This window comes from Panthera pardus, unplaced genomic scaffold (assembly GCF_024362965.1).
Source record: "Panthera pardus isolate Hobbes unplaced genomic scaffold, ASM2436296v1 HiC_scaffold_8, whole genome shotgun sequence".
In the NCBI taxonomy this organism is placed as follows: Eukaryota; Metazoa; Chordata; class Mammalia; order Carnivora; family Felidae; genus Panthera; species Panthera pardus.
In genome coordinates, this window is record NW_026527013.1 from 123,556,160 (window position 1) to 123,570,173 (window position 14,014).

Below are 14,014 nucleotides of genomic sequence, written 5' to 3' on the forward strand. Positions count from 1 at the left end.
TACTTGGGAGGTCCTGATGGATACAGACCATATAATAGTTTTTTTCCTTGTCAGAGCTTAGGTATATTAGATGTATTGGATCACTACTATATCTTTGCTAAATTGGTAAAATTCATATACATTAAGCTTTCATACTAACCATAGGACTGATTTTCATAAATACCTTGCAAGATCTGCCTTAATTCATAGTCATTCTGCATCCAACTGCAAGTAAAGGCTTTTTTTTCTTTACAAAGTATTCCTGATTGAGATAGGTTAAGAGTTAGTATATGACATTTGGATACCAGTGTACATTTCAATGCCTATTTAGGTATTCCATGTTGCTTTTATTCATTCAGGGCCCTAAGTTTTATACTTTCAGATATCTTTCTCTTAGACAGTATGAGACGTCCAGATATATCTACTGATTTTCCTCTTAGCTGTGGAAGAACAATGTAAGAGTTTTGATTCATAGGAAAGAAAGGAATTTGTGAGTCTAAACTTTCTTCATTTAGAGTAGGATTATTACTTTAACAATATAACATTATATTATGGGAAATAGGGAATTTAAATTTTATTTGTTAAATTAATCATTTCCAGATCAAATGATATTTATAATTTTTTTAAAGTTTATTTATTTTGAGAGAGAGTGTGAGCAGGGTAGGGGCAGAGAGAGAGGGGAGAGATAGAATCCCAAGCTGAGTGTTAGGCTTGAGCTCAACGAATTGTGAGATCATGACCTGAGCCGAAATCAAGAGTCTGATGCTTAACTGACTGAGCCACCCAGGTGCCCTGTATAAATTGTTTTAAAGAATGCTTTGAACCAAATGTTACTAATGAAATAAAAGCTATAAAATACTTACAGAAAGTCATAATGTCTGTAATGCCCCCTATTGAGAACTTATTACATACCAAATAAACTACTAGGTGATTGATCTTTATATATGTGTAAATCTGTATCTGTCTGTCAATCTGTTGGGCACCTAATATATGCTAGTTACTGTACTAGGCACTAAATTATTTTTAAATTCTTTTATCCATGTTTGAGTTAGAGACTATTATTCCCATTTTATAGATGGGGAAGATAAGACATGGAGTAATTAATTCGCCAACTAGTAAGTGGCTTAGCTGGGGGTTAAACTCCGGTCTTCTGGGTTCCATAGAATATCTATTAACAGTTTCTACTACACCTGGCTGCTTTGCATTATTTACATTTTTTTCTATGTGAAGTTTTGGTGCCGGATCTTTCTTAGCTATTGTTGTTCGTCACATAAAATTCTAATGGAAATGCTTTGACCGTTGGCAGAGCTCTTTACCCAATATTGAATTTTAGGACATAGTTATAATTTCTTTTTTTTTTTTTCTTTTTTTTTTTTTTTTTTCAACTTTTTTTTTTTTTTTTTTTTTTTTATTTATTTTTGGGACAGAGAGAGACAGAGCATGAACGGGGGAGGGGCAGAGAGAGAGGGAGACACAGAATCGGAAACAGGCTCCAGGCTCCGAGCCATCAGCCCAGAGCCTGACGCGGGGCTCGAACTCACGGACCGCGAGATCGTGACCTGGCTGAAGTCGGACGCTTAACCGACTGCGCCACCCAGGCGCCCCCATAGTTATAATTTCTTTATCATGACAGGTTTACATAGTCTCATGTCACAGTGTCATTCAAGAAGAATTCGATCTTAAATTTCAGTTTTTTAAAACCAAGAAAAAAGCAATTAATTTTTTTAATGTTTATATATTTTGAGAGAGAGAGAGAGAGACAGAGAGAGAGAGAGATACAGAGAGAGAGGGAGACACAGAATCCAAAGCAGGCTTGAACCCACGAACCACCAGTATCATGACCTGAGCTGAAGTCAGATGCTTAACCCAGTGAGCCACCCAGGTGCCCCCCAGAAAAGCAGTTTGTAAAGTTTATAGATTATGTGATTTTAAAGTTTAAAATAACTTATGCTTTTTAACTGTAAAATCATTTATAATTATTCATGTCTTTCAAACAGGTACCAGGTGCTTGCTTTTGCAACGGATGCAGATAAAAGACAGGAGACTGAACAACAAAAACTTGGTTCTGGAAAAAGACTTGTTGTAAGGCCTTTTTTAATACATAAAAATTTCAGTAATATTATATCTAATCACAGATTTTCTTCAGAATAAAAATTCTGGGAAGAAAATTTTTAAAAATATTTATTTTAGCTATTTTTCTTTTCTATGTTATGATTCTATCAATGGGAAAAAATTCAGTTGACTATTATTGAGCAATGGAGACACATGCCTGGCTGTGTCATAATTTATCAGATTTAAATTTTTTTTTTTTAACGTTTATTTATTTTTGAGACAGAGAGAGACAGAGCATGAACAGGGGAGGAGCAGAGAGAGAGGGAGACACAGAATCTGAAACAGCCTCCAGGCTCTGAGCTGTCAGCACAGAGCCTGACGCGGGGCTTGAACTCACGGACCGCGAGATCATGACCTGAGCCGAAGTCGGACGCTTAACTGACTGAGCCACCCAGGCGCCCCCATAATTTATCAGATTTAAAAACAAAGTTTATTTATTTTGAGAGAGAGAGAAAGACTGAGAGAGTAAGGGAGGTACAGAAAGTTTATTTATTTTGAGAGAGCGAGAGAGGGTGAGACAGTGAGGGAGGGGCGAGAGAGAGAGGTAGAGAGAGAGAATCCCAAGCAGGCTCCCCTCTGTCAGCTCAGAGTCCAACAGAGGGCTTGAACTCACGAACTTTGAGATCATGACTTGAGCCTAAATTGAGAGTTGGGAGCTTAACTGACTGAACCACCGAAGCACCCCATAATTTTTCAGATTATAGAGTTGCACTACTAGAATTATAAATGTCCAGATGGAGTTGCTTTTAACTGAAGTGTTTATAAACTAATGTAGCAAAAGGAGAAAAATTTAAAGAAACCTTTAATAGGCAAAAATATTGCTACTAGTAGGCGTGTGATTAAATATATAAGTAAAAGATAAAAATTCACAGCCCACAAAGATAAAATTGGCCTAATGACAAGGTGGAAGTTTGGTAACTTGAAAAATAGTTTGAGGAAAAATTGTAAATGGTAAATTCTCCGTTTAATGAAAATTAGGGGATAAATGATGATTGGGAATTCTTTATCCGGAGAACCACCATCGACAGGAAGGAAAAACAGAAGGAACTGAAAATTATGATGGAAACAGTAAAGTGAATTTGAAATGGCCACATATGAAAGAAACTACATGAAGAAATAATGTGGAATTTAGAATACCAAGGAAGTAAAAATATTAGAGAAAATCAATTTTCTATATTAGGATACAGAAATTAAGATAGGAAGGCAGGCCAACTTGAAGAGCCAAGCAAGAATGACATGAAAACATTTTCTTAATACTAGTGAAAAGTGCAAGAGAGCACAACAAATACAAATATGGCATATTTTTTCACAGAATTTGGAGGCACCATACTAATAATAGTTAAAGGATAGACTTTGGAGTCAGATCTTGAGAGTTGTATTTACTGTTAATTTTGAGCAAGTTTATTAACCATGCTAAGCCTTAAGTTTCTTAGTTGCAAAATGGTGACGATACCTATTTTACAGTGTTGCCTTTGGAAATATATATATAATGCACTTAGCAAAGATGTCTAGATGATGAAGATGACAATGATAATGATGATCAATTTGTCCTTGACCTCCTCCTCCATAGTAGTTGTCTTCCATTTGTCCCATATATTCTGCACTTCAGCCACACGGTCTTCTCTTGTTCTAAATATTCCATGGCTGTTCTTGATTCAAGGCTTCTGCACGTAGTTTTTATTTAGTCTGGAATATCCTTTACTCATTTATTTGTACATGTTTATTGATACTACTCTGTGCCTTGCACTGAGAATGTATTCTGAAAGCAATTACAGATGAGTGATTTTCCCATTCTCCTTTAATTAATGAATAGAGTAAGAAATAGCAGTAAAACTTCCTTTCGTTACACCACAGTCACTTGGCAGGACTGTGATGCCATGGAACATTAAGTATATTGCAGAGAAACAAAATTTATCCAGTGGAATGCTTTTAATAAGGTAGTTGTGGGAAGGCAGTTAAAAGCTGACTATGTTAGAGCTACCTCTTAACTACTTGTTGATTTCTAATTTATTTCTTTTGTGGTCAGAGAAATACTTTGTATGATTTGGAATTCTTTCAGATTTTTTGAGATTTGTTTTATGACCTAGAATATGATCTATCTTGGTAAATCTTCATTGAGCACCTGAAAAGAATGTCCTTTTTTTTTTTTTTTTTTTTTTGCTGTTCTTGGGTGTTCTATAAATGTCAGTTAGATTGGATGATAGCGTTGTTGAAATTTTCTATATCCTTGTTAATATTTTGACTAATTTCTGTCAATTATTCAGGCAGGGATATTGAAATCTCTGATTGTAATTGTGGATTATCTGTTTCTCCTTGCATTTTTATCAGTTTTTTGCTTCATTTATTTGAAATTCTTTTATTAGGTACATAAGCATTTAGGATTGTTATGTCTCATGATGAACATATCCCTTTTTCATAACCCTCTTTACCTTTTTGAAAATAACCCTCTTTACCTTTTTGCTCTGATAACATTCTTCTTTTAATTAATGTTATTCTGATATGTTTCCATATTTTTACTTTTATCCAATTTGTGTCTTTGTACTGAAAATGCATTTCTTGTAAGCAGCACATAGTTGAGTCTTGCTTTTTTTGTTTAGTATGATATGCTCTGCTTTCTAATTTGTGTTTTAGACCATATACATTTCATGTGATTATTAATATGGATAAGTTTAAGTTTGTCATCTGGCCATTTTCTATTTGTCCCATCTGTTTTTATTTCCATTTTCCTGTTTTTCTGCTTTCTTTTGGAGTTATTCAGTATTTTTTATGATTCCATTTTATCTTTGTTGGCTTATTAGCCATAACTCTTTGTTTTGTCATGTTAGGAGTTGCTTTAGAGTTTACAATATTTAACTTACCATGATCTACTCTCAGGTGATAGTATACTATTTCACATATAAGAGCCATACTTCTGTTTTTCAGCCTTTGTGCTAATTGTCATATGCTATATTTTTACATATAGTATAAACTCAATATTACATTGTTACTATTTTTTGTTTAAATATTCAGTATCTTTTAATGTGATTTAAATGAAAAGAATAATATATTTTTACCCATGCAGTTACCATTTCTGGTACTCTTCATTAACTTATGGAGGCCATATTTCCACCACATTTCTTTCAATGTGAGTTCACTGGTAATGAATTCCTTCAGTTTTTCTGTGTCTCAAAAAATATTTTTGCATTTTTGTTTGAAAATATATTTTTGGCATAAGATTTTAGTTTGACGGTATTTCCTTCCCTGGTATTTTAAGATGTTGCTCCACTGTCTTCTTGCTTCCATTGTTTCTCATGGGAAATCTGCCTACATTCTTGTCTTTGCTTCTTCATCATATATTTTCTGTGGCTGCTATTCAGATTTTCTCTTTTCACTTTTTTGAAGCAATTAGATTATGATGTGCTTTGTGTAGTTTTCTTTATTTTGTGCTTAGGATTTGTTGAGCTTCTTGCATCTGTGAATTTATAGTTTTCATGAAAAGTAGAAAAAAATTTTTTTTAATTTTTTTTAATGTTTATTTATTTTTGAGACAGAGAGAGACAGAGGATGAACAGGGGAGGGTCAGAGAGAGAGGGAGACACAGAATCCGAAACAGGCTCCGGACTCTGAGCTGTCAGCACAGAGCCCGATGCGGGGCTCGAACCCAGGGACCGTGAGATCATGACCTGGGCCGAAGTTGGATGCTCAACCGACTGAGCCACCCAGGCGCCCCTAGAAAAAAATGTTTTAAGAAAGAGAAAGAGAGCATGAATGGGAGAGGGGTAAAGGGAGAGAGAGAGAGAGAGAGAGAGAGAGAGAGAGAATCCCAAGCAGGCTCCATGCTCAATGTAGAGCCTGATGTGGGACTCCATCCCATGACCCTGGGATCATGACATGAGCTGAAATCAAGAGTAGGATGCTCAACTGACCAAGCTACCCAGGCACCTTGAAAATTAGAAAATTTTTGACTCTTAATTCTTCAAACTTTTTTTTTTTTTTTTTTTTTTGTCTTCTGTCTTTCTCTTCTCTGGGGACTCCAGTTACACATGCATTTAGGATACTTGAAGTTGTCCCACAGCTCACAGATTTTATTTTCTTTATTTTGTTTTGGATGACATCTACTGCTATGTTTTCAAGACCAGTAATCTTTTTCTATAATGTCTAATCTGGTATTAATTCCCATGGGTTCCATCTTTATAAGTTCAATTTGCTTTTTTTTTTTTTATTACATCTTCCATGTCTCTACTTAACTTTTTGAAGATACAGCATACAGTATAGTTATAATAATTGTTTTAATGTCCTTGTTTTCTGATTCTAACACCTGCATCAGTTTTGAGTCAGTTTCAGTTGATTTATTTATCTCTTTTTTGTAAATCATATTTTCTTATTTCTTTACATACCTGGTGATTTTTTATTAGATGGCAAATATAGTTTACTTTTGAGTGCTGGATATTTTTGCATTCCTAGAACTCTTCTTGAGCTTAGGCCTGGGACACAGTTAAGATACTTGGACAGTTTGATCCTTTTGGGTTTTTAGATAGGACCAGAGCAATGCTCATTCTGGGGCTACTTATTCCCCACTCCTTAGGCAAAATGCTTCTGAGTGCCCTGCTCAACTCCCTTTGAATTATGAGGTGTTCCAGTCTGGCTAGCAAACACAGGCAGTATTCCAGGCAGTATGAATGCTGGGCACTGTTACCTCTAATCCTTTTGGGTAGTTCTTTCCCTGGCTTTGGGTAGTTTTCTTACATGAATGTGCTGATAAGTACTCAGATGAATATTTGAGAGGATTCTTCACAGATGTCAAAGTTCTGTCCCTGTGCTGCTTTCTCCCCTTTGGCTTGCTGTCTTATGAACTCCAGCTGCTCTGGTTTCTCTGAACTCCCAGCATCCATATCCTTAATTCAGGGAGTTTGCTGGGTCTTGCTTACATTGCTCCGCCCTGTTCCATGGCCTGAAAACTCCTTCACGGATGGAACAGTCCTACTACTCACCTCATTTGTTTGGTCTTCAAAGGGTTGCTGTCCTTTGTTGTCTGATATTCAGTGCCTTGCAAGCTGTTGTTTCATATATTTTGTCGATGTTGTGTTGTTTCAGGTGTGATGGTAAAGTCTTTTCCTATTACTCTCTCTTGACTGGAAGTGGAAGAACTTTAAAATTATTATTCTTAGTAAACTTCTGTGTTTTTTGAGACTCATTCATTTAGAATGTGGTATATTTCTCTAAGGGGAGGTCACAGAGAGGGGTGCTCATGCCTAGTGAATTGAAAGAATTTAATGGCTAGATGTCATCCTGCAGTCTCAGAAACTTGATTTGCCTGAATCCTGAATGAATCATCATCTCAGAATCAGGGACACATCAGCCCAAGTTACAGATAGTGATATTTAATGCTAGAATGCCAGCCTATTAAAATGCAATGAGGGGCGCTTGGGTGGCTCATTCAGTTAAACTTCTGACTCTTGATTTCAGGTCATAATTTCACGGTTTGTGAGATCGAGTTCTGTGTCAGACTCTGTGCTGACAGTGCAGAGCCTGCTTGGGATTCTCTCTCTCCCTCTCTCTCTGCCCCTTCCATGCTTGCTTTCTTTCTCCACCTCTCTCTGTCTCTCTCTCTTTCAAAATAAATAAATAAACTTAAAAAAATTAAAAAATAAAATAAAGTGTAATGAGAAATGTGATTGTCACAGGACTGACATTTATGTTTTGTATACAGTGGAATCTTTTTATATAGGTAAGTTACACTTGAATTTAACAGTAATGAAATGATTTCTTGGTGTTGAATCCTGATTAAGATCCAAGATAATCTTATTTTTTTTATATTTTTTTAACCTGTAGAAAATCCATTTGGATTTCATACTTTCTGCAGACATTTTACTACTTAAAGTAGATAAATATCTCAATGATATCTTGATGGCCAGAAATTTGTTTGTATCTTTAATGTGAGTTTTCATATCTCTTCTTTGATCCATTATTTGTTGATTATAACCTAACTTTGAGGACACTCTTATTTGCTCTCTGTCCACATGCTTTTGTGCAGCCATCTCACTGTTACTGCCATTTTCAGTATATGTCTGTCAGCTGATGCCTTTGCTCTTTTTTTTTTTTTTTTCAACTAAAAAGCATTAATTGAGTGGGGACTGAATTCTGAAAAGTATGTTAACTTTAAATTCATTCCTTCATTAATTTAAGAAGCATTGTTTGAACATTGACCGTGTTCCAGAGATATGGAGTTACCCTGGTATAGTTCTTAAGGTGTTGAGGGTCCTGCCTAGGCAACTGGGACAGCTTGTTGGCTGCTCTGTGTGTGTGTGTGTATATAGATAGATAGATAGATAGATAGATAGATAGATTGATAGATTTTTAAATTGTCTTTATGTTAAAACATTATAGTTACATAAATATTGGTTAGGTTTTACTGCTTATTAAATTTGATTTGTAAAGTAAACACAATATGGAAATTTTTCTTATGGAAATTTTGCAGTGAAGCAGATAACTTCTTTATGTGTATTATTATTATTTTTTGAACAAGTCACGGTCCCTCCTTTTCTGTCATAGGATCTTTGTATAGCCAGCTCACTTTGCATAGGGCATTCTCCCACCCAATCCTCTGCCTGTCTTTTTTCTGCCTCCAGCTTTATTGAGGTATAATTGACAAATAAAAATTATATAAATTTATGATCTTTTGATATATGTACATTGTGAAATGATTACCACAATTAAGCTAATTAACATATCTATCACCTCACATAGTTCTCTTTTTTTTCTTTTATGGTAAGAACATTTAAGATCTATCTTAGCAAATTTCAAGTATATGTACAAAACAGTACAGTAATATAACTATAGTCATTAGACTGTACATGAAGTCTCCAGAATTTATTCATTCTGTGTAACTGAAACTTTGTACCCTTTGACCATTCAGTATCTTCTCATTTACGTCTTCCTTCAGACCCTGGCAACCACCATTATACTCTCTGCTTTTATGAGCTTGTCTTTCAAAATTTTTTAAGTATTTATTTTATTTTTGAGAGAGAGAGAGAGAGACAGGGTGTGAGCAGGGGAGGGGCAGAGAGAGAGGGAGACATAGGATCCAAAGCAGGCTCCAAGCTCCAAGCTGTCAGCATAGACCCTGATGTTGGGTTCGAACTCATGAACTGTGAGATCATGACCTGAGCTGAAGTCTGCGCTTATCTAACTGAGCCACCCAGGTGCCCCTGAGTTTGTCGTTTTTAGATTCTGCATATAAGTGAGATCATGTAGTATTTGTTTTTCTGTGCCTGACTTATTTCACTTAGCATAATGCCTTCCAAGTCCATCCATTTTGTCACAAATGGCAGGATTTTCTTCTTTTTGAAGACTGAATAATATTCCATTATATTATACACATTATATAGTATATTATATAGAATATCTCACACATTCTGTTTATTCGTTTGTTCATCAATGGACAATTTGGTTGATTCTATATCGTGGCTATTGTGAATAATGCTGCAATGAACATGGGATTGCAGTTATCTCTTTAATATTCTGTTTTCATTTCCTGTGACTATATGCCCAGAAGTAGGATTGCTGGGTCATATACTAGTTTTTAATTTTTTGAGAAATCTCCCTATTGTTTTCCATAGTAGCCGTACCAATTTATATTCCCACCAACAGTGCAAAAGGGTTCCCTTTTCTCTACATCCTTGCCAACAAACTTGTTATCTCTTGTCTTTTTAATGATAGGCATTCTAACATGTGTGGGGTGATATCTCATTGTGGTGGTTTTGATTTGCATGTCCTGATGATTTAGTGGTTGGGCATTTTTTCATATAATTGTTGGCCATTTGTATATCTTCTTTTGAGAAATCTGTTCAAGTCTTTGCCTATTTTTAAATCAGGCTGTTTGTTTACTTGCTACTCAGTTGTCTAGTTCCTTATGTATTTTTAGGTGTTAACCCCTTATTGGATAGATGGTTTGCAAATATTTTCTACCATTCCATAGATTATCTCTTTACTTTGTTAATTGTTTCTTTTGCTGTGCGGGAACTTTTTAGCTTGATGCAATCCTTTTTGTCTATTTTTACTTTTGTTGCCTGTGCTTTTGGGGTCATATCCAAAAATTTGTTGCCTAAAACAATGACAAAAAGCTTTTCCTTATGTTTTCTTCTAATGGTTTTACAGATTGAGGTCTTATGTTTAAATCCTTATCCATTTTTGAGTTGATTTTTGTATATGGTGTGAGATAGGGGTTCAATTTCATTCCTCTGCATGTGAATATCAAGTTTTCCCAATACCATTTTTTAAAAAAAGTATTTATTTATTTTTGGGAGAGCACAAGCTAGGGAGGAGTAGACAGAGGGAGACAGAGGATCTGAAGCTGGCGCTGCACTGACAAGCTGACAGCAGCAAGCCCAATGTGCAGCTCAGATTCATGAGCCATGAGATCATGACCTGAGCAGAGATCAAGAGTCACATCTTCAACCAAGTGAGCCACCCACTCCAGGTGCCCCTCCCCCACCACAACACCATTTATTAAAGAGACTGTCCTTAGTATGTGCTCTTGATACCTTTGTTGAAGATTAATTCATTGTAAATGCATTTATTTCTGGGCTCTGTTCTGTTGCATTGGTCTAGATTTTTTTTTTTTTTTTTTTTAATGCCAGCACGGTGCTATTTTGTTAAGTATAGCTTTGTAGTGTATTTGAAAATCAGGTAATTTAATAAATTTGATGCTTCCAGCTTTGTTCTTTTTGCTCAAGACTGCTTTGGCTATTTGGAGTCTTTTGTGGTTCTGTATGAATTTTAGGATTTTTTTTCTATTTTGTTGAAAAATACCATTGGAATTTTGATAGGGATTTGAATCTGTACATCACTTTGGGTAGGGTAGTATGGGCATTTTAATAATAGTAATTCTTCTAATTGATGAACATGGCATATCTTTCCATTTATTTGTTTTTCAATTTCTTTTATCAATTTTTTGCAGTTTTTGTTTTACACATCTTTTTATTTATTTATTTTTTACCATTTATTTATTATTGAGAGACAGAGAGAGAGCACCAGAAGGAGAGGGGCAGAGAGATGGGGAGACACACATTCTAAAGTAGGCTCCAGGCTCTGAGCTGTCAGCACAGAGCCCGACGTGGGGCTTGAACCCATGAACCACAAGATCATGACCCGAGCCGAAGTCGGATGCTTTACCGAGCCACCCAGGTGCCCCAAGTTTTGTTTTACACATCTTACACCTCTTTGGTTAAATTTGTATGAGTCTTTTTTTTTCCCTGCCCCACTCCCCAAATTTATGAGTATTTTTGAACCACTGAATAGCTCATATCATCTGGCAAAAGATGGGACAAAACCTATTAGAGTATATAAAATATCAGAAATACGGTTATTGCAAAAAAAAAAAAAAAAAAAAGGGAAGACTAGCCAATCTTTCTGTCTGCTTTGTTGCGAAGCAATTTCTTAATTGTATTGATATGAAAGTAACTGAAATGCTTTGTTTTTAGCAACTAAATTGATTTTAGCCTTTTCTTTGTAGGTGGATTGGACTTTAAATATTGGAGAGCAAGCCCTTGATATATGTATTGTCTCTTTCAATCAGTCAGCATCTTCTGTTTTTGTTCTTGGTGAGAGAAACTTTTTTTGCCTTAAGGATAACGGACAGATTCGATTCATGAAGAAACTTGATTGTAGCCCAAGTTGTTTTCTCCCATATTGCTCAGGTGTGTAGAAGTATTTTTCTTTTATCTTTTCCATATGTCAAGGCTAGTGATATACATCAGAAAAAGCCTAATTCACACGCATATATTTTAAACATCTAGGAAAATAGTTTTATACAGAACATGTAATGGAAATTTTAACTTCAGAGTTTGAATAGAGGTTTGATATAAAGCACACATTTGGTTTTGTCAGTCATTTTACTTTGTACAGAATGACTTGGAGAATTGGCCTCAGATATACATTTATGCTTTCCAAAATGTGGCTGTTCAAGATGTTTCCAAAAGAACACCAGACTCTTAAAAGCAGAATGAAGCATATAGTAATGTCCGATAGAATGACTTATCTGTGGCTAATGCTCGGTAAATCATTAGCTTAAAGGTGTTAAATATTAATGAAATTCATACTTTCTAGATAAAATGCAAAAGTGTTGGCTACTATCTACTTCTAGTTCCCAAGTCTGTAAAATCATTGTGTAATTTTTGATATTCGTGCTTGAAGTTAAAAACTAATGTGTTACTAAAATAAATGCTTTTTTACTTTAGGCATTAACATCAAGACATTAGAATTAATTTGTATACTAAATCCCTTAAAAGTGATTTAATATACTGTTGCAGATAACTGTTTTCTTATTATCTTCTTTTCTGTCTTCAACATACAGTTTCTGAAGGAACAATAAATACTTTGATTGGAAACCATAATCACATGTTACATATTTATCAGGATGTGACACTGAAGTGGGCCACTCAGCTTCCCCACATTCCTGTAGCAGTAAGAGTGGGCTGTTTACAGTAAGTGATTTAATGTTTTTTTTTTTTTTTTGATCTTAGTCAAGGAATTCTATAGAAGTTTTATGAAATAATAGCAAGTGATTTTACTGAAGAATGACAATTGACATTGTAGTGTGAATGTCAACAATAGAAATAATTTAAAATATAACTTGTATTGGAAAAGGATGTAAAAAAGTCTTAGCACCATCAATCATTTTTATGTTATTTTAATTCCCATGCAGTTAACACACAGTTATATTAGTTTCAGGCGTACAATATAGTGATTTGACAATTCCATACATCACGCAGTACTCATTACAACAAGTGCATTCCTTAATTGCCTCAATCATTTTTATTTAGTATCTCTAGGAAGACATCATTTGTAAATTAAAGATTTAAAGAAAATGGTTTACCTGATAGATTATTTTCTTTAAAATAGAAAACGATTTCTTCAAGCATGTGATGGGTCCCATTTAGAGAGCATTTATTGTTAGATTGAGAGTACTACACATGGAAACTTGTTTCAGACCTTATTATGTCAAGTGGTGCAGAATTGCTGATTGTGTTTAAGACAGTTTAGATTATAAATTGGGCCAGTATGCATTTAAAATGAAAGAAAAAACACATGTCCTAAATTTACAAAATTTATCAAAAGGAGAGAAATGAGACATAAGTGTGTAATTTTTCTAGGTTGTCAGTATAAAAGGCAAGAGCCTGACAAACTTTTAGCATCTCGGATTATGTTTAGGAATTGAAAATCTCAGTGAATATGTAGAAACCAACTCTTTTTTTTTTTTTTTAAGGTTTTACTTTTATATAATATTTATACCCAATGTGGGGCTGGAACTCACGGCCCTGGGAGCAAGAGTCGTGTGCTCCACTGACTGAGTCAGCCAGGTGCCTCTAGAAACACAACTTTCTATAAAGCTTTATAGATTCCCTAGATCTATTCAGTTCTACTTATTTAGATCATTTGATTTAATCTAAGCCTGAATATTGGGAAAATGGAAACAGTGTTTTTAAAACATCAAATATTTTAAAAAGAAGTTGCTTTCTCATGTTTTATGAGAAAATATCATCATACTTAACACAAATTATGGTTATTTCGTATCTGAAGAAAAATTTAAAATTTGAGATTGGCTTTTACAACGTCTACCAGATAGTCTTTTAAGTTCAACCTAACACTTAGACTCCCCAGACATTTTAAATCAGATTTACTTAGGAGGATTTAGAACAGGAAAAACATCTTGCCAGCAGGGCAACGTCAAGTATTTCTCTTCTGGGAGAGTCATTCTTGCAGCAGTCCATATATCCATCCAAGAGCTGTTCTCTTTGGCCTCCCAAGTGACAGCTCAGGTGCAAGAAGACAGATCTACACTGGTGGGTATGTGGCCCATCTTGGCTTATAATCCCCATGCCCTTCAGTTTTAAATACTAAGAAGTCATTGTGGTTTTTGTGTGTATGTGGGGCATAAGAGGTG

The 14,014-nt window shown here is 35.0% G+C and overlaps 1 protein-coding gene across 10 annotated transcripts in view; it reads left to right on the top strand.

Annotated features, from left to right (window-relative positions):
* BBS9 (Bardet-Biedl syndrome 9) overlaps positions 1-14,014 on the top strand; it is a 434,898-nt gene that overhangs the window by 116,411 nt on the left and 304,473 nt on the right. For all 10 annotated transcript variants that reach the window (XM_053897794.1, XM_053897793.1, XM_019443775.2 and 7 more), the window contains 3 exons: positions 1,977-2,061; positions 11,585-11,768; positions 12,425-12,554. In XM_053897794.1, the coding sequence (XP_053753769.1) occupies positions 1,977-2,061; positions 11,585-11,768; positions 12,425-12,554 (399 nt within the window). The remainder of the gene's footprint in view (positions 1-1,976; positions 2,062-11,584; positions 11,769-12,424; positions 12,555-14,014) is intronic.